General features: G+C 36.1%; 2 protein-coding genes across 3 annotated transcripts; one reads left to right on the top strand and one right to left on the bottom strand.

Moving 5' to 3' along the window:
• The first annotated feature begins 1,695 nt into the window (after positions 1-1,695).
• LOC104232988 (subtilisin-like protease SBT5.4) lies at positions 1,696-6,910 on the top strand. Its single transcript, XM_009786271.2, has 10 exons — positions 1,696-1,807; positions 2,273-2,382; positions 2,496-2,593; positions 2,913-3,077; positions 3,527-3,638; positions 3,897-4,529; positions 4,953-5,198; positions 5,300-5,414; positions 5,627-5,840; positions 6,219-6,910. Exons 1-10 carry the CDS (start codon positions 1,721-1,723, stop codon positions 6,797-6,799), a joined length of 2,361 nt encoding a protein of 786 aa, XP_009784573.1. The 5' UTR covers positions 1,696-1,720; the 3' UTR covers positions 6,800-6,910.
• LOC104216854 (putative late blight resistance protein homolog R1B-14) lies at positions 5,851-20,919 on the bottom strand. Of its 2 annotated transcripts, none has more exons than XM_070171730.1 (3): positions 20,342-20,919; positions 13,364-15,605; positions 5,851-5,959 (listed from the first exon to the last, which is right to left on the bottom strand). In XM_070171730.1, the coding sequence occupies exons 1-2, from the start codon at positions 20,828-20,830 to the stop codon at positions 13,377-13,379; spliced, it is 2,718 nt and encodes a 905-aa protein (XP_070027831.1). In that variant the 5' UTR covers positions 20,831-20,919; the 3' UTR covers positions 5,851-5,959; positions 13,364-13,376. The 2 variants fall into 2 exon arrangements, with proteins under 2 accessions (XP_070027831.1, XP_070027830.1); XM_070171729.1 differs by lacking the exon at positions 5,851-5,959 and adding an exon at positions 12,648-12,944 and having other exon boundaries at positions 20,342-20,918.
• Positions 20,920-25,798: the final 4,879 nt, after the last annotated feature.

The raw sequence follows: 25,798 nt of genomic DNA, 5'->3' as shown, positions 1-25,798 counted from the left end.
AATTTCTTTCAGTATTACGAGTATTTCATTTTTGATGTTTGGTTATAAGTAGGAGTTGGGTCAGATATTGCAGTTATTTTAAAATTTTAATGAACTAAACATTTATTAAAAACAACTTTGAATTTAACTACAAAATTATTACTTTTATTGTTATGGAATTTTGACCATCTTAATTACTATTAAAAAACTATTTCTTTATATGAGGAGGCTATTTTTTTATATACTCCAGTCGAAAAACATGAATAAACTCATAGTAATAACAAATAATATAGTACCGAGTTTGCATTGAAATAGGAGATCTTGAACTTTGAGTTATTCCAATTAAATTTAAACATATTAAGCCTTCATCGGAATATGTAAAATTAGGATAGATTTCAAGTTTATTACTTATTTTAGAATACATCAAAATAAAAAAAATTACCAGTTAACAATTCTTAATTTTTTTAATAAAAGAAGTAGCATTATGTTTGAGTAGAAATAAAAAAAAAATGAACTTTGAGGTCACCTTTTTTAGTGATTGCCATTGGCTCACATCAAAATATTGCTATAGTGAAAACAATAATTTATGATAAAACTTGGAGTCCAAAAATTTCGTGTAGCCGGATTTAAATACATTATTCAACTACAGTAAAGAATGAGTTATGGTTAGATACACAATTCATATTAAATAAAATATTGTTTAAATGAGTAAAAGTATTTTCTAATTATATTTTTTTTTCTAATTTTGTTGATCTTTGTTACTTGCAAAACTATAGGATATGAGAAATTATGGTTCTTTCTTAATTTAATATAAGTATTTAATTCTAAGTCTTTATATTTAGTTAGTTTTGGTGGAATATTGGTTCACCGTTAGTTAATCTTTAGACTATAAATTGTTACAAATAATTTTCTTATTTCCCTTTAGTTACAAATTTTATCATCTTTTAGAAGTTATAAAAGAAAATGCAACCTATTTCGTGCTCTAACTGACCAAAAGTTTCAATTCCAATTTATTTTAATTACATTTTCAATTTATAACTCAAACACAATTTTTAATATTAATATTTAGGCAATTTTTAAAAATAATTTACTCAATTGAGCTAAAGTACACGCGCAACGCGCGTATCCTAAGACTAGTCTGAAAAAAATATGGCATGTTATCATAAAAATTTTGAACTGAACAAGTGGTATTGTAGAATTCATCAATTAGATGAGAGGTAATTAGTAATTTAACGTTGACATTTTCATCAATTGTCATTAAGAAGAGTCTTGGCGTAACTGTTAAAGTTGTTGCCATGTGACCAGGAGGTCACGGGTTCGAGCCGTGGAAACAGCCTCTTGCAGAAATACAAGGTAAGGCTGCGGTCAATAGACCCTTGTGGTCCGGACCTTCCCCTTTCCGGAACCCGCGCATAGCGACAGCTTAGTGCGCCGGGCTGCCTTTTATTGTTATTAATTGTATAAGATGATATGATATAGTAATTATTATCCGTTAAGTACTTAGCTATCTATTACATAGGACGACTCTTGATTTGAATTGGTTTTACTTTGCCATTAACCGTCTCCTAATAACATAAAAATTCTAATCCTTTTAAGACTCCTTGTAGATGTAAGCCACTATTAAGTACAGTATATATTTATATATATTCTCTTTAGAAGTTGCATAATTTTTCTTCTTCCTTTTTATCATTTTTTTGCCATGATTACCAACGAAGATTTAATTTTGCATCGAAGAAGCAGAATGTTATCGTCCAAACTGTCAAATTATCTAATATTGGTCCTAATTCTTTTTTGTGTATCATTAACACCAGCTCTTGCAGTCAAGAATGTAAGTTATTTGCCTTTCGCCGAAATTTTTTACTGTGTATAAGTCATATTTTACTTTTGCTAAACAAAAATCCTGATTTCACCATTGGCTATTGGTTGAAAAACTGAAAAAAACTTGTAGCTTGCAGAGCCAAAAAACTCAGAAAACTTGTAGCATGCAATGAGCACCACTAGTCGACTTTTTATATATACAGTCAAATCTCTCTATAACATCATCTTTATATTCAGAACAAACGAGGTTATTATAGAGAGATTTGACTATATTTAGAGGAACATAAATATTAAGTGTTGAACTTATAATTTCAAATGTGTGATGTATTCAATAGTATGTATTTAAAAGTTGAACCTATTATTACATCCTGGATTTGCCTCTGTATATAACCATTAGCTTTAATTCTTTCCAATTAATTTTATCCCATTTATTTTTCTTAGTTTTTGTGGGTTTTTTTTCGGGATTATTAAACAGTCATATATAGTGTACTTGGGGGAGCACTCTCATGGTCCAGGAGTAACATCTGCTGATCTTCATAGTGTGGTAGATTCTCATCATGAGTTTCTTGGTTCGTTTTTGGGAAGGTATTTATCGTGCTACATATTGTCAATTATTTGTTTATCATCGTTTTTATTTTAATTCTATTCTTTCTTCAGTTTAAGTTATATGTACTGACAGTATAAAAAAAATATTGCAGTAAAGAGAAGGCTAAGGATGCCATCTTCTACTCATATAAAAGACACATAAATGGTTTTGCTGCTGTCCTTGAAGATGATCAAGTGGAGGAGATTCAACGTGTGTATTGTATTTTGAACTCTGAAACACTAATCTAATCTAGTAATATTAATATATGATTAATGTTTTAGGCCGGATTTTATCTTTTGGTTATTGTTGTGCTTTTCGTCTATTTTCTTGTTCTTATGATGTTATTTTTTTCTATGGTTTTTATCGATGATACTTATATATTGTTGTCTCTTTTCGTCTTCTTGAGTCGAGGGTCTTTCAGAAACAGCCTCTCTAACACTAACCTCCCAAATGTGATTGCACTGGATCGTTGTTGTTGTTGTTATTGTTGTTTTAGGCATACTAAGTTTGTGAAAAAAATATAATGCAGGGCATCCGAGTGTGATCTCTATTTTCTTGAATAAAGCTAGAAAACTACACACAACTCATTCATGGGAATTCATGATGCTGGAAAAGAATGGCGTCGTTCATCCAAGTTCGTTGTGGAAGAAGGCTCGATTTGGCCAAGACATTATCATCGCGAATCTTGATACAGGTAATTATGCCCACCAAGACCTATTTTGATCGATCATGATTCCTAGTCTGAAGAGGAGTCTTGGCGTAACTGGTAAAGTTGCCTCCATGTGACCAGGAGGTCATGCGTTCGAGCCGTGGAAACAACCTCTTGCAAAAATACATAGACCCTGGTTCGGCCCTTCCCCGGACCCAGCTTAGTGCACGGGTCTGCCCTTTTTATGATTCCTAGTCTGTTTGTTGTGCTGCACCATTGATATTTGGATTTAACTTATATACAACGTTAGTTTATTAACCTGTCTTATTTTTCGCGTTACTAGTACCACTTTTTATGGACTGCTAATTAATCTTTTAGCTGACGTGATAGTGTTACTATCCTGCATTGAAGTTAAACTTGTTAATTTGTCTCAGTAAACAATATCATCATTTTACTGCAGTACATTGTTTTAAATAATTGTGCTCTTTCAACAGGTGTTTGGCCTGAATCAGAGAGCTTTAGTGATGAAGGGTTTGGACCAATTCCTTCAAGATGGAAAGGGATTTGTCAAAATGACAACACCACTGCTGGTTTTTCTTGCAATAAGTATGCTTTATTTGTTATCCCTCTTTCACCCCTAGTGAAGGGGAGCCCTGGTGTAACTCGTAAAGTTGCCTCCATGTGACCAGGAGGTCACGGGTTCAAGCAGGGGAGACAGCCTCTTGCAGAACATTGTGGTCTGGTACTTCTCGGACCCCGCGCATAGCCGGAGCTTAGTGCACCGGGTTGCCCTTTTCTTTTTCTTTCACCACTAGTATGATCTAAAGAAATATGCTAACAAGAATTTTACTATAATGTATATAGAAAGCTTATTGGAGCGAGGTACTTCAATAAAGGCTACATCGCGAGCGGAGGAAATGTAAGTGCATCAATGAGCACAGTACGCGACTATGATGGTCATGGCTCTCATACTTTATCAACTGCTGCTGGAAACATAGTCCACGGAGCGAGTGTACTTGGCGTGGCGAATGGGACAGCAAAGGGAGGTTCTCCTCATGCCCGAGTGGCTGCATACAAAGTTTGTTGGCCTCCTGTGGATGGTGCAGGATGTATGGATGCCGACATTCTCAAAGCCTTCGATACAGCCATACACGACGGGGTTGATGTGATATCTGTGTCGCTTGGTGGAACGCCTTCTGATTACTTGGAGGACGGGCTCGCCATTGGTTCGTTCCACGCTGTCAAGAATGGTATAGTTGTGGTTGCATCAGCTGGTAATGATGGACCTGATTCTGGAACTGTTACAAATGTTGCTCCCTGGATTATAACAGTAGCAGCAAGCACCCTGGATCGCAATATACAAAACAGTGTTCAATTGCAGAATGGATTGCTCTTAAAGGGAACAAGCCTTTCGAAACCAACCACGCCCGAAGAAAATTTCTATCCACTAATCAGTGCTGCACAAGCTAAAGCTGCCAATGCCTCGACCAATGATGCGTAAGGATGAAATTAATTACTACTCCCTCTATTTCAGTTTATGTGACACTATTTCCTTATTAGTCTATCCCGAGTAGAATGATAGCTTTCTAATTTAACTTCAAAATTCCTATTTTACCCTAGTGAGAATCTTTTTATAGTCACACAATGTCATGACATATGCAGAGATGCAAGGTAAGGCTGCGTACAATAGACCCTTGTTGTCTGGCCTTTCCCCGGACCCTGCGCATAGCGGAGCTCACTGCACCTGGATGCCCTCACACTAGTTTGTCTTTCTTTATTAAACTTCATGTCCAGTCAAATAGGTTCACATAAACTAAAATGGAGGGAGTACTACTGTAATATGCTATGTATTATTCGCTTATTAACGTTATACTAGTTTTTCTTTGTGATCATGACATGTATTATAATTTGCTGATGCAGGATAAGGTGTAAGAAAGGAACATTGGATCCAAAGAAAGTGAAAGGCAAGATATTAGCCTGCCTCAGAGGAGAAACCGCGTTAATTGATAAAGGACATCAGGCAGCTCTAGCTGGTGCTGTTGGAATGATCCTTTGTAACAATAAGACTACTGGAAGCGAAATTTTCGCCATCCCTCACGTCCTTCCAGCGATACATGTCAATTATACAGATGGCGTTCAAGTCTTTGAATACATCGGTTCTTCTAAGTCTGTCTATATATCTCTTTTTCTTTTCCTTCTTTTCAGTGTCAATGTATATATGTATATCCTCAAGTACTTGTAATTCTAACTGCCGATAATTGTTACAGAGATCCTCGTGCGTATATCACAACTCCTGAGACAGTGTTGCGCACAAAGCCGGCTCCATTCATGGCTTCATTCTCTTCTACTGGTCCTAATTCTGTAACTCCTCAGATTCTCAAGGTTAGCAACTTCATTCTCAATGTCCTAATCAATTCTGTGAACAAACATCCCTTTTGATCTGAGGGCCGATGCAGCCTTAACTGCATCATGGAACATAAATATATGTGTAGACTTAGTATAGTCTCAACGAATATTAAATTCTGAACTCATAATTTCAAAAGTATTAGCCGTCAAATCTAAAATTCTGGATCCGTCTCTGTCTATTCCTGCAGCCTGATGTTACTGCACCAGGAGTGGATATCATAGCTGCGTACAGTGAAGCAGCAAATCCTACAGAGGAAGACTACGATAAACGTAAGACTAGCTTCAACATGATTTCTGGAACCTCAATGTCTTGCCCCCATGTCGCTGGTGTAGTTGGCCTTCTCAAGAGCCTCCATCCTGATTGGAGTCCCGCCGCCATTAGATCCGCTATTATGACTACAGGTACGTTGAACTAATGCCACTTGATCTCCTATGCCCAAATTGATCCGCCAATGAATATATGTCCAGCTCAACTCGTCCAAACTTGAGCGAGTTATAATTTCATGAGCTAAATCTGACACCTGATCAGTAGCGAATCCAGGATTTTCATTAAGAGGTGTCAAAATATAAAGAAGTAAATACACAATAACTCAAGGTGACTCAATACATAGTGTGTGTGTGTATATATATACACACACATTAAAAATTACCTATCTAAATAGTGTAATTTTCCAGCTATTTGGCTCCACCATTACTGATGATCGTCGTGGTTATTAGGTACTCTACTAGTTAGCAATTGTCCAACATTCTTTCACTAACTTAAAATGTACCTTTTTACAGCCAGAACAAGAGACAACACTGGTAATCCAATGCGTGATGAAACGGAGAAAGACAAAGCAACACAATTTAATTATGGTGCTGGACACATGCGCCCGAATCGCGCCATGAATCCTGGCTTGGTCTATGACTTGACTGTGAATGACTACTTGGACTTTCTCTGTTCACTTGGTTACAACCAAAAGAACATTACAAAATTTTCAGGAACAAGATCAACTTATCAGTGTCACAAGAAACATGGTCTTAATCTCTTGGATTTCAACAATCCTGCAATAACAATTCCTAATATCTCTCCCTCAGCTCCTGTCACCATCACTCGCACACTCAAAAACGTTGGTAGCCCTGGCGTATACGCTGCCAACGTTCGTCTGCCACGACGAATGTTTTCAGTTTCTGTAGAGCCGAGCGTCTTGATGTTCGATCACATTGGACAAGAGAAGAGCTTCAAGTTGACAATTGAAGTTAAGGATGCTAAGGCAGTAAAAGATGGGTATGTGCCCGGGGAGTTGCTATGGACTGATCGCCTTCATTATGTGAGAAGTCCAATTGCAGTGGCTTCTTTGAGTGACATTAAGAAGCCTTAGAAATTAGCTAAAATGTGAATAATTTTTTCTGCTTTTCCTAAAATCATTTCTAGTGGATTATTGATCTCTATTTAATTGTTTGTCAGTTTTAAAGTTCACATAAATATGAGTATTAATTCCCTGCAGATTTATCTTCTAAAGTTGACATTCTCAAGAAAATATTAGACGGAGTGAATCTTTCATTTTACTGAGTATGAGACATTTCCAATATAAATATTCCAAAAAAAAAAGGTGTTGTATTAGCAAAAAGATTCTCTTTTTAACAAATCTTTAATGCTTCATTGATATTCAGGCAATATCAATGACGCTACAGTGGAATGTTGCCTTGAAGAACATGTGGTATATGTTGAATTTGACAAAATGTTTGTCCCACATCGGTGGGAAAACAAAAGTTGGGGGGATTTTCCCCCTATAAAAGAAGGCTTAATGTTTAGGATTTAAACACACCTCTCATTTGCCTTCTCATCTGTTTAAGGCATTTGTATCTTCTCTCTTTAGTATTATTTCACTTGTATTTTTGGAGTGAAATAAAATATTGGTTGTGTCCGAGGAGTAGGCAAAATTAGCCGAACCTCGTAAATTCTGGTGTTCCCTTTATTGTTGTTTTATTGTCTTATTTATTATTTGGTGGCTGTCATAATTTTTGGTATAGTAGTTGTGACTTATTCACACTATATACATTTGGCTTCCGCAACAATTGGTATCAGAGCCAAGGTACTGTCTAAGTATGCTCTGTGGTTGCAGCATAGTCTGATCTTCCACATCAGAAAAGATTTATCTTGGTAACTGAGTCAAGGTTCTGTCTGAGTATGCTCTGTAGTTGCAGCTTAGTCTGATCTTCTACATCAGAAAGGAAATAATCTTGATTTGTGTCGTCAGCTATTAAATAATATTTGTGTCAAATATGGGAGACAATAAACAAGAAGAATCTACATCAAGTGTCAACAATACGTCATCATTGGCATCTTCGCTTATGACAAGAATTGTGTCAAATGCGAAATTTGCGGTAGAAATTTTTGACGGGTCCGGACATTTTGGGATGTGGCAAGGCGAGGTTCTAGATGTCCTTTTTCAACAAGGGCTAGATCTGGCCATTGAAGAAAAGAAACCAGATGTTATTGGAGAAGAAGATTGGAGAATTATCAACCGTGTTGCTTGCGGTACCATTCGATCCTACCTTGCTAGAGAGCAGAAATATCCATACACAAAGGAAACTTCTGCAAGTAAATTATGGAAAGCACTGGAGGATAAATTTTTGAAGAAAAATAGTCAAAATAAATTGTACATGAAGAAGAGACTGTTTCACTTCACCTATGTTCCTGGTACCACGATGAATGAACATATCACCAGTTTCAATAAGTTGGTCACAGATTTGCAAAATATGGATACAACTTATGATGATGGTGACTTGGCCTTAATGTTGTTGGCGTCACTTCCTGATGAGTACGAGCACCTTGAAACTACTCTACTCCATGGAAATGACGAAATTTCTCTCAGAGAAGTTTGTTCGGCTTTGTACAGCTATGAACAAAGAAAGCGAGAAAAACAGAAGGGCGGAGAAGGAGAAGCACTGTTTGTGAGGGGTCGTCCTCAAAATCAAACGAGGACAAAGAAGGGAAGATCCAAGTCAAGATCCAGACCCAGCAAAGATGAATGTGCCTTTTGTCGAGAAAAAGGGCACTGGAAGAAAGACTGTCCGAAGTTGAAGAATAAGGCCAAACATAACAATGGAAAGGCTATTATGGATTCAAATGTAGCTGATTGTGATGATTCAGACTTCTCATTAGTTACAACAGAGTCATCAACATCATCAGACATATGGTTGATGGACTCGGCTTGTAGCTATCATATGTGTCCCAACAGGGACTGGTTCGTGGAATTTCAAGAAGGAGAATATGGAGTCGTCCACACAGCGGATAACAGCCCTCTTACCTCATATGGCATTGGTTCAATACGATTAAGGAACCATGATGGAATGATCAGAACATTAACAGATGTTCGATATGTACCGGATTTGAAGAAGAATCTCATCTCTGTGGGAGCCCTGGAATCAAAAGGGTTTAAAATCATTGCAGAAAATGGAGTGATGAGAGTATGTTCCGGTGCACTAGTGGTAATGAAGGCTAATCGGAAGAATAATAATATGTACCGCTATTGTGGCAGTACAGTTATTGGGACAGCGACAGTGACATCCAGTGACGACAAAGAGGCAGAAGCAACCAAGCTATGGCACATGCGCTTGGGACATGCTGGAGGAAAATCCTTGAAAACTCTATCAGATCAAGGATTGTTAAAAGGAGTCAAGGCTTGCAACTTGGAGTTTTGTGAGCATTGTGTTAAAGGGAAACAGACAAGGGTTAAATTTGGTACAACGATCCATAATACTAAAGGCATTTTGGATTATGTACACTCTGATGTTTGGGGTCCTTCCAAAACACCTTCATTGGGTGGGAAGCACTATTTTGTAACCTTTGTTGATGATTTTTCCCGAAGAGTATGGGTGTATACAATGAAGAGCAAAGATGAAGTGTTGGGAATTTTTCTCAAATGGAAGACGATGGTGGAAAATCAAACAGGCAAGAGGATCAAGTGTATTCGCACAGACAATGGAGGTGAATACAAAAATGATCATTTCAATAAGGTCTGTGAAAATGATGGCATCGTCCGACACTTCACTGTTAGACATACACCACAACAGAATGGAGTGGCAGAACGTATGAACCGGACCTTGCTGGAGAAGGTACGGTGTATGTTGTCCAATGCTGGCTTGGGCAAAGAATTTTGGGCTGAGGCAATTACATATGCATGCCACCTCATTAATCGTCTACCATCTGCTGCTATTGATGGCAAGACACCATTTGAAAAATGGTATGGAAAACCTGCTGTAGATTATAACTCTTTGCACGTGTTTGGCTCAACTGCATATTATCATGTGACGGAGTCAAAATTGGATCCAAGGGCAAAGAAGGCTATTTTTATGGGAATTACTTCTGGAGTCAAAGGATATCGCTTATGGTGTCCTATGACAAAGAAAGTAATATTCAGCAGGGATGTTACCTTTGATGAATCTGCTATGGTAAATAAGGTAACAGAAGATACCAAACAAAATAAAGGTGCTTTTAAGCAGGTGGAGTTTGAGGGAAAATTTATTTTTCCTACACAAGAAGCAGAGGAGGAAACAAATGAAGATTACCCTCTGGAAGGAGAGCCAGTAGAGGAGATTCCAACTCAGGAACCTCAACAACAACTTGAATCAATAGCAACCAGCAGGCCAAAAAGAACAATAACGAAACCTGTTCGTCTCATAGAGACGGTTGCTTGTGCAACCTCAATTGTAGCTGATGATGTTCCTACTACTTATAAAGACGCTGTCCAAAGTTCAGAAGAAGATAAGTGGAGGATTGCCATGAATGATGAAATACAGTCCCTTCATCAGAATCATACATGGAGATTGGCCAATCTCCCGAAGGGAAAGAAAGCAATTGGGTGCAAATGGGTATTTGCAAAGAAAGAAGGATTTCCTAACCAATTAGATGTTCGCTACAAAGCAAGATTGGTGGCCAAAGGATATGCTCAAAAGGAGGGAATTGATTACAATGAAGTGTTTTCTCCAGTTGTAAAACATTCCTCCATTAGAATTATGTTGGCTTTGGTAGCACAATTGGATTTGGAACTAGTTCAGATGGATGTAAAAACTGCGTTTTTACATGGAAACTTGGAGGAGGAAATCTACATGACTCAGCCAGAAGGATTCAAAGTTGCTGGAAAAGAAAATATGGTGTGCAAACTTGAAAAATCGTTGTACGGATTGAAACAATCTTCTAGACAATGGTACAAGCGATTTGACGAGTTTATGTTGCGGCAAGGGTACAAGAGAAGCAAATACGATCATTGTGTGTATTTGCACAAGCTTAAAGATGGTTCCTTTGTATATCTTCTCCTATATGTTGATGATATGTTGATAGCTTCCAAGAATTTGGAAGAAATTGATAAGTTGAAGATTCAACTGAAGAAGGAGTTCGAGATGAAGGATTTGGGTGAGGCAAAGAAAATTCTTGGCATGGAGATAATTAGAGATAGACGTTCAAAGAAACTCTGTTTATCTCAAAAGGAATATTTGAAGAGAGTACTTCAACGTTTTGGCATAGATGACAAGACTAAGCCAGTTAGTACTCCACTTGCTTCCCATTTTAAGCTAAGTACTACTATGTCGCCAATGGATGAAGCTGAACGAAAGTATATGTCAAAGGTACCATACGCAAATGTTGTTGGTAGCTTGATGTATGCAATGGTTTGCACAAGGCCTGACATTTCACAAGCTGTTGGAGTTATTAGCAGATATATGCACAATCCAGGGAAGGAGCATTGGCAAGCTGTGAAGTGGATTCTACGGTATATTCATAATACTGTAGATGTCGGGTTAGTTTTTGAGCAGGAAGACAATCAGTCTGTAATTGGATATTGTGACTCAGATTTTGCGGGTGATCTGGACAAACGAAGATCAACTACTGGTTATGTGTTTACTTTTGCAAAGGCACCAGTTAGTTGGAAGTCTACTTTGCAGTCAACAGTTGCTTTGTCTACAACAGAGGCAGAGTACATGGCTATTACAGAGGCTGTGAAGGAGGCAATTTGGCTTCAAGGATTGCTAAAGGAGCTTGGTGTTGAACAAAAAGGTATCACAATTTTTTGTGATAGTCAAAGTGCTATTCAATTAGCGAAGAACCAAGTTTATCATGCAAGGACGAAGCACATTGATGTTCGGTATCATTTTGTACGAGAAATCATAGAAGAAGGTGGAGTCACGGTGAAGAAAATTCATACTACGGAGAATCCTGCTGATATGCTGACAAAGGTGGTGACTGCGGTCAAGTTTCAACATTGTTTGGATTTGATCAACATTGTTGAACACTGAAGATTGAAGATGAAGACACAACCAAAATTTGTTACCGAGAGAAAATTGAAGATGTGGAATTTTGCCAAGGTGGAGATTTGTTGAATTATGTCAAATTTCCATCCCACATCGGTGGGTTAAGGAGTTGGTGGGAAACTTTTCCCCTATAAAAGAAGGCTTAATGTTTAGGATTTAAACACACCTCTCATTTGCCTTCTCATCTGTTTAAGGCATTTGTATCTTCTCTCTTTAGTATTATTTCACTTGTATTTTTGGAGTGAAATAAAATATTGGTTGTGTCCGAGGAGTAGGCAAAATTAGCCGAACCTCGTAAATTCTGGTGTTCCCTTTATTGTTGTTTTATTGTCTTATTTATTATTTGGTGGCTGTCATAATTTTTGGTATAGTAGTTGTGACTTATTCACACTATATACATTTGGCTTCCGCAACAGTATAATGGTATATGTAATATCAATAGTCAATCAGCTGCAGCAGAAAAATAATCTTTAATCACATCCCATTATTCCTATGTCTAATCCTAATACTATATATATATCTACCCCCAGTCGATCAAAATTTATAGGAAATTATCCGAACAGGATAAGGGAAGTTATAATTAGTAGTACATTGTAAAAGCTACTAAAAGTTAGTCTGCATTTGGAGCGAGTTGCGACAAGAGCGGGTTGCTCTAGTGGTGAGCAAGCTCCACTTCCAACTAAGTGGGGAGTTCTTGGAGGGAGGGATGCCGAGGGTTTATCGGAAGCAGCCTCTCTACCCCAGGGTAGGGGTAAGTTCTGCGTACACACTACCCTCCCCAGACCCCATTGGTGAGATTATACTGGGTTGTTGTTGTGTATTTGGAGCCAGTTGCTGCAGAAATATATGCATATATATATATATATATTCACATTGGTATCCAATCTTAAGCGCGCACAAAAAAAAAATGAAACTGAATTGAAGCAATGCAACGCGCAGCAAAAGTCAAAACATGAAAACTGGAAGAGTTCTACAAGAAATAAACGCTCCACGTGATATGAAACTCAAAAACCATGCAAGAAGGGTAGTTCAAGCCCATAGTGGAGCATTTATTCAACATCTCTAAAACCACGCAGAAACTTAATTTCAACTTCACAATGCTTGAATAAATAAAAGACAAAAGGTTTGTTTTATTGGAACAAGTTTATCAGAGGAAAGGATTGCAGAAAGGAAGAAACTCCAGATCAATGAGCAACATCATGCCTTAATTCTGTCCTGCAAAAATGAGGAAAAAGAAAAATATGATAGGGCCAGTGAAGTTTTGATAGTTTTCTTTGGTAAGAGACCATTTTATGGTTTGGAAAGAAATCACTAAATTATTCACAATACTCTATATAGTACCATATAAGTCGATATTAGTTAGAATAAAAAAAGAGATTGTATTTTCTATTCTGAATCATGGTCGAACCATATGGACTAGTAGTAACAAGTTTTAAAAACTGGTTATCATGATGATGAAGTAGATGGCACCAAAATTATATACTAAGGTGGAGTACTTATTGAATTCATGGATTGGCAAAAAAAGGCGACATTTGGTACAACCTAGAAAGTAACTTATTTTATGAAAACGGCCAACACAATTTATGATGAAGATGTAAAATCATTTCAAGACAAAATGAATGAATTTTACTGACCTTAATTTCAACTTCATTGTATGGCCTTGGCATCTCCTTGAGGGAATATAATGAGATTGAATTTGTAATTGCTTCCAGGAGCTTGCTTCCCTAGTTTCTCTCTTTTGATCTCTTTTGCAGAATTGACTGCTTCGAATGTGCGCTCCAGCCTCATTTCTTGAAGGTAAGGTAAATCAGCCAGCTCATGTGGCACAGCCTTAAGCTTATAACAGGAGAGAAGAACAAGGCGCTTAAGATTTTGGAAGGGACGATTTGATGCGTCCCAAGTTTCCCAGCTTTCTGCCCGGTCAATCCACAGGACTTGGAGCTTGCTAAAACTTCCTTTCTTCGGCTTCCACGTCTCTCCTGTGAATGCATTGTCTTTCAACTTTAGGACCTTAAGACATTCCAATTGTCCCAACGTATCTGCCTCACTCCACTCAAAATATGTACTTGACAAAGTTAACTTCTTCAGTGTTTGTTGTAAACTGAAGAATTTTGGAGGAAGGTGAAGCTCTTCAATACAATCAATATCGTTCAACAATTTCAAATGTTCCAGGCATCTTAGCTTTTCGAAACTGTCGAATCCACCCTTGTTAGTTCCAAGAAGAGATGTCAATCTCCCTTCGATGCCCAATTTTTTGAGATGACAAGCCTTCGCAAGCATAGTTTCCTTGCAACTGTCTGGTGTAACCTTAGAAAGAGTTTGTAGGCAAGAACTTTTGCTTGTTTGGGTAGGAGGGGGCGGCAATTTCGCAGGAATGTTGGTGTGCAGATGTCTCAATCGTAGCATTTTCCAAATGTCATCTGCTATCTTAAGGGTGGAATGTGAGGTATGAAGTATAAGGGTTTGTAAATTCCAAAAATTACCAATGAGTGGAGGAAGGACCGGGAATTCACCTGAGATAGCAATATACTTCAAGTGAAATAGCCGATAAAATATCTCAGAGAATTCAAATACGAGGGATTGAATGTCCAACACCCTGATGAGTGGAAATGCACTGGGGATGAGGTCGACCTCTAGATTAGTCAAGTCGATTTGCTTTTGTGTTGAGGAAAAGCATAAGAGAGACCTAACATGTTGTACAATTCTATCGTTAGGGATAAAATTATACGGAATAGATGATTGAATACATAATCGACGAGAAGTACTAGGATCTTCTATAGAAGGAAAAACTCGAACACCAGGTTTGAGATTTACTTGTTGAAAGAGACTTATTCTTTTAGCCTCAACATTGCAGAACTCATGCAACATGTCGTGAACACGACATGTTTTGATTTGAGTACTGTTAGATTTTTTCTGCATCACCATCACTAAATTCCTACTGGCAAAGTCGCTCAAGTAAGACTCTGCAATCTCCTCGATTTCACTGCCTTCAAAGTCGGACTCTATCAGTCCCTCAGCAATCCATAAGCGAATCAGCTTCCAAGCAGGGATATCAAAGCCTTGAGGAAAAACTCCGAAATACAAGAAAGCCGCCTTTTTCTCTGTAGGCAAATGATTATAACTCGTTTCAACAAATTTCAAGCAGCTTTTATGGTCGTTTTTGTTCATAAGATGTTTCCCCACATTTTTCTCAACTACTCGCCATTCGCTTTCGTCCATACAACCTCCCAAAGCTCCTGCAATCACCACTATTGCAAGTGGTACACCACCACAATGTTTTACAATTTTCTCCCCGTATTCTTTTAACTCAATAGGACACTTATTTGTTTTGCCAAAAACTCTGTTTTCTAACAACTCAAAACTTTCCACTGGAGACAAAGGTTCAAGAACGTGAGGAACTGCGCCTTTAGCGTTAGCCACACGGTCTAGGCGAGTGGTCACCATGATTCGGTCGCAGCGACCTTTCTTGTTCGGGAAAACTTTCTTGACAAAAGCCACAACTTCTGCTTCCCACACATCGTCCAAGACAATGAGATATTTACCTCCTTCAACCACAAGATTACGTATGACCTCAGTTAATTGGTCCTCATTCTTGTCTTTGAATTCTTCAGTGCGTGGCGCGAACTCTTTCAGAATATCAAGAAGAATATTCTTTAGCTTATATGACTGGCCGACATAAACCCAAATTCTTTTGTAAAAATGATCATCAATGTAATCATCATTATAGACTTTTCTTGCCAGTGTAGTTTTGCCAAGCCCCGGCATGCCCACAATAGGGACAACATCTAGATCCTCTGATCCTTCACGAAGTCGCTTCATCACTTCGTTTGCAGGCTCATCAAATCCAACCACTTCGATATCCTCCTCCGCAGGACCCTTTTGAAATGATCAAATAGATTGGATATCAAAACACGAGCATTTAAAAGTCTTCTTCCGTTGCGATTATAACTAAATAAAAGTCTATTCCATCTAAACATGTTGAGTAGTAACAACTTCGCAGTATATTTGTCTTGTGATATAAATTTCCAAACTAATTAAACGCTTCCAAGAAGTTATATTAACTTGATCGGAAAATATTGGTTATTTTGATTACAAAAAATAGGAATTCGTTCCCTTATGGTTTTAGATGTTATGCAAACCTTCCTTCTCTTGTATTTAGTATTACAAGACTCTATTGTACCTTAAAATAAACAAGCTGGACTAAAACAAGCTTCGTGTAATGTCGTATGTATGATAGAGGTAGTGTGGTGATTGAACTCAATGCTAATAGTGGTCCCCAAGGTTCAACGAATGAAGCTATGATCGTACCCGGATAGAGATGATGGTCTTCCTCTGATGTCTCCAAGCCGGGGTAGTGCAGAAAATTTTGAAGACTAGAAGGTATGTAGAACAAGCAGGAATCGGGGAAGCTGAGTTTCAGGCAATGACAATATTTCTATCAAGAAAACGTATATCTCGATTAGAGGTGTTTTCCCTAAGGTGTCATGGGAGAAATTAGAGTGTAATAACCTAAGGTGAAGCTATGTTGACCCAAGGGTGGTTAACTGATCGCCCTTCGCCGAAAAATTATACTATGTATAAGGTAAAATATTACTTGTTATTAATTAAAAATTGACTTTGAATATCCTTGCATAGCCCACTGGCAAAGGGTGTTTATTGAATTTTTCGGCTTCGCCACTGATAATAACCTTGGAGCTCCTAAATGGATACTCTTAATGAGATTAATAGCACAAGCGAAGTTGAATACTAGGGATAGGTTGCTACAATAGGGGTTGAGTATTCCACAAAATTGTCCTCTATATATACTGAAAATGAAAATATATCACATCTATTTTCGATGAAACTCATCTGCACATATAGGAAGCTTGAGCTGCTGAATTTTTATCCTTAGAACTGAGGTAGACGTAGTTGGATAGGGTGCAGATGAATATGTAAAAATAGCACGGTATAGCTAGTTTTCGGACTAGTCATTCAAAAATAGCCAGCGTTTATGAAGTCAATGAAAAATAGCCACTATTTTGCTGCAACAGAGACCGATCCAGCATAATATACTGGAGTTCGGTGCACCTGTGTATGAACTCCAGCATATTATGCTAGACCGGTATACTTTGCTGACTCCAGTATAATATACTGGAGACTAGAGCACCGGTGCTCCAAACTCCAGCATATTATACTGGACAATTATACTTGCTGGAACTCCAGTATATTATGCTGGAGTTCTAGTGTACTTATGTTGGAACTCCATCATATTATGTTGGAGTTTCAGCATACTTATCCTGGAACTCCAGTATAATATGCTGGAGTTCAAGCATACTTACTCCAGTATAATATACTGGCGTATTTTCCGGGTTTTGAACAGTATTTTCGCTCAGATTTGTCTTTACATGAAAAGTGGCTAAATTTCGATTACTTTTGAAACTGGGCTATTTTTGAACGACCAGTTGTAAATCTGGCTATTTTTTAATTTCGTTCGATGAATATGTGGGGCTGGCCTATATTGCTCGGACCCTCAGAAAATATTGCTGGGTGCGTGGCGAATTCTCCAAAAGTAATATATTTTTGGAGGATCCGATACGAGTACGACAACATTTTGGAGAGTCCACGAAACATAGGTTTTAGCAAACTCACTTATTCTATTTTAATTTTTTCATTGGATCCTTACAATCAATTCATCTATATATGCCACTCGGTATGCTTAAATCATATTCAATTCTTATACATAAGCAAATGAAGAAGAAAATACAATTTTAAAATATACATAAAAAAAGAGAGAGAGTCATTTGGATTATTTGTTTATACTCATTCTTTTAAGATCCGAAATTTATTTGAAGAAATTAAATTAAATTAATTGATGAAAGTCCAAAAGAACGCAAAAATATAGTTTTGCCACCATTTTAAAAAATAAAAGTGAAGCTTAAATGATAAATTCGTTCACTAATTAAATTATAGTTTTCTTATACATATCATACTGGGTAGCAAGATTAGATTAAATGTTGTGCATCCATTGATGAGAACTTGAAAATAATAAATTAGTTTTGTTATCCAAAATAGAAGTAAATATAAAAATATCATATAAGGGGTAAATTTGTCCATTTAAGGTTGCAATAACATTTTTTCTATCTATTTATCTATATCTATCTATACTATATTAAAAGCACGAAGACCCTTAGCGAAATATCGTTCGTCTTTTTTACCCTTATAAAAGTTTGTTTCGCACTAGACAAAATAGTCATTTAGTTATTTTTCCTAATATTTAGGAGTTTGAAATATACTAAAATTTTAGTTCAAATTTTCCTTATTTAAATATGTAAAAAGTTTTAATATTATTTAAATTGATTAAAACCAAAATCAAATCATTCAATTAAAAGACGATTTTGGAATAGCGTTCTCCGAACAACACTCCAATACATGTTGATTTATAGTTATTTATATAATTATACATATAGTTATTTTATATAAGAACACTTAACAAAAGAAAAGATTGGGCGTATTGGAGCATAAACTAATTATGAGAAAGCTTCATCTATATGAATGTTAGATTGGAAGACATTCAACTCCATGAAAAGGGAGGCTAGACAAAGTTTCAAAGGCGTTTATTTATATCTATACCTATCTATACTATGTTTAAAGCACGAAACCCCTTAACGAAATATCGTTCACCTTTTTTACCCTTCATATAAAAATTCTACATTAGATGAAATTGTAAATAGATATTAAGTGTTTGTTTTCTTACAGAAAAAAAAAAACAAAATTTCCATAAGATTTAAAAAAGGAAATGGAAGAAGAGAATGACTAGGTTTCAAAGTTCAAACTCATTAAGGTCAGTTCATATTCCCGCAATGTCACTTTAGGAGTTTTGTTCTCTTCTTCTAAATTATCTTTGTTATGAGTTTTTCATTCACAAGTTCTTTTTGAATAAATTTGAGTGGGAAGTTTTTATTGCATTGTACTGTCAATATGTATGATGAGTATGTATATTCCCGACATTTTGCCGTAGGTACTACTAGAAAATATTGTTATCCGAAAGATGAATTCTCAATTTTTGAATTTTCATTTCTATGTAAAAAAGAGTTAGATCAAAGACCTTATCTTTGTACCATTCCGTAGAGGATGGTCCTTCAAGCGTACAAGTGTTAAAGAAAAATTGGATATTGCTTAGTCGCTTATTTTTCCTTTGAATTTGCTATTAAGATTGGGTGCTCAGTTAATAAATTTATATAAATTACTATTTTTTCAATCTAAATATTAGTGTTTGATTCCAAAGTTAATGGGTGCTTGAGCAACCATATCCTTATGTATATATACACTGTGTGTGTTGTTTTATATAGTATTCATAGATTGCTATCAAAATAAATAAACTCTAATTTATTTTTTTTTTCATTGGTTTAGTGGGAGATTAAAAGAAAATGAGTATGATCTCTGAGTGATATTTTTTCATGTATCCTTCACATGAAGAAAAGAACGCTTGAACCCAAACAAGGAGAATGAAAGAGAGATCAAAGTTATCATATAGTATTAAATATGATTAGGAATGAAAATATATAAATCAGAAAAAAGTAATGAAAAAAATTACAAACTTTAGAAATACATGCTTGACATTCAAGATTTATTTTCAAGGGTAACGACAGGACCAAGCACCTTGATTAATATTAACATATTTTTATCAATTGTGAGACAATTCTTATAGCATGAGAGTTTAGGAAGCTCCAACATTTTTTTTTTCCAAATTACAATTTTATTTTAAATGAGAATCAATTTGTTCTGCTACAACATTTATTATTTAGTTCATAATTTTAACTATCTATATATTTTTGATTAAATTCTACCTCATTTACTGTTTTAATTTTATTAATAATTATAAGTAAAATTACGTTTTAGAGGTATATAATACATATTGAACACCTTTTGTCGAAAAAAAATTTCACTTCTTTTAAATTTGAACACCCTTGCAAAAATTTCTAGCTTCGCCACTGCTATTACCTTTGAATAGGTTGTCAATTTAGGAAACGCAAGTGAGCACATAGTGAAAATCTTCTCTCAGTAGCATATGCTCAGTGCGTCAAAAGAACTTTTTAATTAAGAATAAAGAGAAATTTTCTTTCACTAATTTCATTGCAGGTTGAATATTTCCCCAGTAATTGTAAATTAGGCAAATGATACATAAATGAAAGTTTCCAAATTAACCATCATAATATCAAAAGGATATGTAGTAAGATAAGAATTTAGGGATCAATCAAATTAGAGCTACTAGATCCTGGTAAAGGCATATATTTGCTTTTATCATGATTACCACTATATAGAAAGGACTTGCAAAACTATTCAAACATAAAGTGGTTGATAATAGGTAGAAGTTTTACTAGTAAATATTATTCACGTGCAACGCACGTACCCGTTTATTGACCTAATCCATTTTGATCCGTCCAAATTCAACTTAATCCGCTCATTTGACACCCCTATCTATAACAACGTTTCTTTATAATATCCAAAAATATTTGGAATAAACGAGACTTTTATACTAAAGGTTTGACTTTTATATCTAATTTATTTGAAAAAGAAGATGAAAAAAGCTTCTATTTAGAGAAGTTTTCAAGATTGTTGGGTTTCAGGCATACCTGCGTTTCCTGGGCATCACTGGCACTTTTGTCAGGGTGCTGAGTAGTTTGTGTGCTTTTCTGAAAAGCTTGTTGACTGAGTTGGCGAATTTCCCCCATTTCTTCAAGAATTTCTTTGAACTCCGGTGCCATTTTCCAATTATTGATCCATTTGTAGAATGGAAGGAATTTAGCGATTGTCTTGTCCTGGTCAATCATTTTCTGAACCAGGAATTTGTCAATGGCATCCTCAGCTTTATACGCTGTGCGTTGGATGTTCTGGAAAAACTTATCCGAGTTGATCATGCTATTGCTTTTCACCTCTGCATAATCTGCAGCTAGTAACTCATTTAGGGGTTCGATCTCACGCAACAAACGCTTGAAATCCCCCTCTGCACCTTCTATCAGCTTACAATTTTCAATCAGCAGTTTCGAAACGCTGTCCACCAGAAAGTTTACTGCTTTAGTAGCGGCTGGACTCACCGCTGCAACCAATATTTTTTCCGCCATCTGTCTTTAGTTTCTTTGGTAAACAAGAAGAACGTAAATAGAAAGGATTAAGGATATATACTTGCTTTCACCATAGCTGTTTATATAGATATGAACCTACATGTTTAGATCTGGATTGTATGCATTTTCTTAAGTTGACTCTTAGACCTCGCTTGTATTAGCGGATTGTAAATAGTTGATAAGCTTACAGTTAAAGGCCTAGCTGATTGTAAATAGTTGATAAGTTTTCAGTTAAAGGCCGATCTAGGATTTTAAGGTGGCAAGTGTCATAATTTACTTTAAATACCTTGTAATGACTAATATGAAATTTGTTAGGAACGTTTATTCGATTTTTCTGAGTTATTCAGGTCAACCTAATAGGTATTTTTTATTTACAAATATAAAAATTACATCTCAAAAATTAAAAAACAAACGTTATTAGTATTTTAACTAAAGAATAACACATTTATTATAACAATACAAGTAAAACCAACATTTTACTAGGAAATTACATCTTTTTCTGTATATTAAAAATAAATTTACACAAGTAAGATAACATCTTCATAAAGGAATTACATCAATTAGAATAAGAAATTTTTTAAAAAATATCTTCTATAAATAAATTATACCCATAAGTACAAAAGTAAATAAAGTACAAGTTCCTAATAATCAAAATCATAAATCTCATTTTTTAAGCAATGCTTACTAAATTTTTATTATAATTTAATAGTAAAGAAATTAAGTTATATTAAATAACCATACAATAACACAAATATTTATGATATAATTAAAAAAAGATGATTTTTTTTCTCAATCAAAAATTCCCATTAAGACCCAACTTTTTCGGATTTGAAAGAAGAAAACTCATAAATTTAAGATTAAGAGTAATGCTTATTTTATATAATTTTAAAGTTTTGGAGTCTCTTTTTTGAGCGTTCATGCTAGATACTACATATAAAATTAGTAAAATTAAGAAAGAGGGCAAATGACCGGGACAAAAGGAAATAAAAAGCACAAAAAATGGGGAAGTCAGATAAGGTTCAAGATAAATTCCAAGAAAATGAATTTTACACTCGAAAAAAACTTTTAAAAAGATCTACCAGCCATGGTACCTTTGTCTAGTTGACGACTGCAGGTGACAAAATCAAATATTTAATATAGTTTTAAAATTTTTTAGCATCGATATGTAAAAGAATTATTATCTTAGCGGGTGCCATGCCACCTCTTCCTAAAGGGGTGGATCCGCCTATGCTTGCAGTGCTGAAACTGATTTGTTAAATATGTTTTTACGTATTTTAAAAGAAGTGTTGAGATTGATAATAAGCAGTTGATGTGTTTGGTAAAAAAATGTTTATAAGCTGTTCTTTTCTTAAAATAACTAAAATACCTTATAAAACTTTATAAAAGATTATAATAACAAATATTTTTGTAAAGAAAAGGGTAAATAACGAATATGGAATGGAGAGAGTTTTTTTGGTAATAAATATAAAATATTACCATTAACAAACCACATTAGTACATCTCTTAAGCTCAGATAGCTCCAGTTCACTCATCTCTACATTTAAACCTCCAAATACAAAAAAAAAAAAAAAAAAAAAAATAGAAACGAAAATGCTGCTAACTACACAAACTAACCTCTAATCTTTCCTCTAATTACATAACATGTTCAGTAATTGTCTCCATTGCTGTGTTTTCCTACCTATTAGTATATCCTCTAATCTGTATTTGAGCTCCTTTTTTAGCTGTGCATTTGCTATATCTGTATTCACAATTGTGTTCCTGAATATCTTCCAATTCTATGTCTGCCATGTGTGGTATGTTGCTGCCCTTATATGGATTCTACTTCTTTCGGTTGTTTCCATTTCCTGCTTATCAACCAATGTAGGCTCTGTGTAACTCCCCTGACTGTCAATTGAATACCTGTCCATTGACTTATCACACTTCTCATCTTTTCTATCCACTCACAATTCACAGATAGGTGTTGCAATGTTTTCACTGCTCCATTCCCATATTAGCTGCATGTATTGTATGTCACTGTTATGTGTATGTACTACAATCTCTCCTTTAAGAGCAATTTCTTTTGATTAGCCAACCAAACTATGAACATGTGCTTTGGTTGTATTACTTGTGGGATCCATCCCATAAATCAAGGAAGAAATTCTTCCTTGATTAGCAGCCCACGTTTCTTTCTTTTTTTTGTGTCAAATTCGGTAGGCGTGCAGAAGGAAATGTCAAATGTAGTAGGCGAGGCTCTGCCTATAAAAAGGAGAGCTTCGGCTCTCATTTTACACACCAATCTCAGAGAAAAAATATATGTAACGACACGACCGGTCATTTTGAGCTTTTGTACTTTGATCGCCAGTTCTCGGGCATGACTTGCCTCGTGTAACATATTATGACTGATGTAGATCATTGGTTTTGGTTTTCAGGAAAAAATCAGAATGAATTTGAAGAAACAGTCTCAGTTGAAAGCTTTGAATTTGAAAGGTTGACTAAGAGTTGACTTTTTTGTTTATGAGCTCGGATCGGAAATTTTATGATTTGGATAGTTTCGTTGGGTGATTTATGACTTAGAAGCGTGATCGGAATGCATTTTGGAAGTCCGTGGAAGGATTTGGTTTGAATTGGCAAAGTTAGTATTTTGGCGAATTCCGGTTGATAGGTGAGATTTTGATCCGAGGGTCGGAATGGAATTCCAATAGTTGTTGTAGCTTCGTTATGTCATTTGTGATGTGTGTGCAAAATTTCAGGTTATTCGGACATCGTTTGGTAGGGTTTTTGATCGAAAGTATATTTCGAAAGTTTTTGGAAACTCAGGCTTGAATTCGATGAGTTTTGGGTAATTTGATATTGTTTGAGGTGTTTTGATGATTGGAACAGGTTTGAATGATGTTATGAATTATGTTGGCATGTTTGGTCGGGGTCCCATGAGGCTAGGATAAGTTTTGGAAGATTTTTGCCGTTTTGAGCATAAGCATGTAATGATCCAAAGGTCCATTTTTAGTTCTAGAGATCAAAATTTGATTTTGAGACTTCCGGAATTTTGATAATGAATTATAGGACTGATCTAAAAAGTTTTGTCTAATTTCATCAAGTCGCGATTGGGTTTTTGACACGAAATATGAGTTAATTATTTAACGAGCGAAATGGGTATTGAACTAAGCAAATGAGCTCCGAATTGAGTTTCGACTGAAGGGCTATGTTCGTATTATTATTTGTGACTCATAGGAATAAGAATCATCGAATTCCGAGTTCGTATGATGGAGTTAGAGCCTTTTTAGTGAAAAGAAAAACTGTTGTAATTTTCTGGGCAGTTTCTGCATTTTTCACACGTGTGAACAGTAACCGCACCTGCGTGAACAGTATCCGTGTACAATAACATGAATAGTATCCGTGTACAGTACCCGTGTATAGTACATATGAACAGTACCCCCGTATACAGTACCCATGAACAGTAAAATGCGTGAACAGTAACCGCGAAATTTTTTGGACAGTGTATGATTCGGGCAGTCCGAGAGTTTTCTTATTTTTGGAGCTATGAAGCTCGGATTGAAGCAATTTTCGAAGCGATTTTCACCATATGGATTGGGGTAAGTGTTCTATATTCAAAAGTGATTATATTTAATGATTCCATGGTTATTTTCATCAAGAATTAGTGAATCAAATGGAAGAAATTGGAGAAAATTTGTAAACTTTTCAAAAACGAAAATTCTAGATTTGGAGGCCGAATTGTTATCGAAATTTAGTAATTTTTGTATGGTTGGACTCGTGGTTTAATGGGTTGTCGGATTTTGTGAGTTTTGTCGAATTCCGAAGCGTGGGTCGGGTTTGAGCAATTTCGCGATTTTGATGTTAAATTGGATATTTTCGAGTGGGCTTCGCTCCCTTAGCATATTTTAATGATTATGTACTGATTGTGGCTAGATTTGGAGCATCCAGAGGTTGATTCATGCGGGCGAGGCATCGCGGGCTAGATTTTGGACCGGATCGAGGTAAGTAAGGATTGTAAATACTGTCCTGAGGGTTTGAAACCTCGGATTATACGTCGTCGTGTTACTTTGAGGTGACTTGCACGCTGGATGACGAGCGTGGGGTAGAGCACCGCTGGGGATTGTGACCTAGTCCATCCCGAATGAATATTTTAATGCATATTTGATAGTTAATTGTTTGACATTATTATATTTTTGGGCTGTATGCCACGTTGGGGCCTTGTGCCGACTTGTTGAGACCCTTAGGGGCATTTTTACTATCTTTACTCACTCTATTTATTTGAAAGCATATTCTCAGTCATGTTTTACCTATTTATTGCTCAAATTTGGCTTTATCACTATGTTCTTAAAATGTGGAAATTGTTTTGGGTTGAGTTCCCTGTTTTACTGAGATAGACCGAGGGTCTGATTGTGAGATTGATGACTGAGATAGACTGAAAGTCTGATGGTGAGGTTAATGACTAAGAGAGGCCGAAGGCCTAGTTGTGAGGATTATATATCTATGGATCGGGCTGCACGCTCAGCAATGTGTATATATATATGGATCGGGTTGTGCGACACAGCGATGCATGGATCGGGTTGCACGCCGCAGCGGTTACTTTGATTTCAGTTATTGTTAGAGATATACGGATCGGGCTGCACGCCGCAGCGGTTACTATATGGTACCAATTGAGCGTGAATGCTGAGTGCGAGTACTGATTGGTAAGAGTTGAGTCACGAGTGACAGAGAGGCTAGCCCGAGGGGCGATAGATATATACATGCATATGAGTGATGTTTTTGCCTGAGAGGCCTGTTTATGGACTTATTGATTTCACTCCTCTTTAAAGTGAATTTCTATCGAATATGTTGATTTATCGTCTGTTTTCACTCATCTTTATATTGAGCCTCTATCGGAAAATTGAACAAATATTTTAAAACAACTTTTATTTAAACTGGGGTTTATGAGATGTTCAGAAATTAATCACTGATTTGGCATTGGTTATTTCCACTGAGATTTTT

This window comes from Nicotiana sylvestris, chromosome 4, assembly GCF_000393655.2.
Source record: "Nicotiana sylvestris chromosome 4, ASM39365v2, whole genome shotgun sequence".
Taxonomy (NCBI): Eukaryota; Viridiplantae; Streptophyta; class Magnoliopsida; order Solanales; family Solanaceae; genus Nicotiana; species Nicotiana sylvestris.
This window is presented reverse-complemented; position numbering and strand designations above follow the sequence as displayed.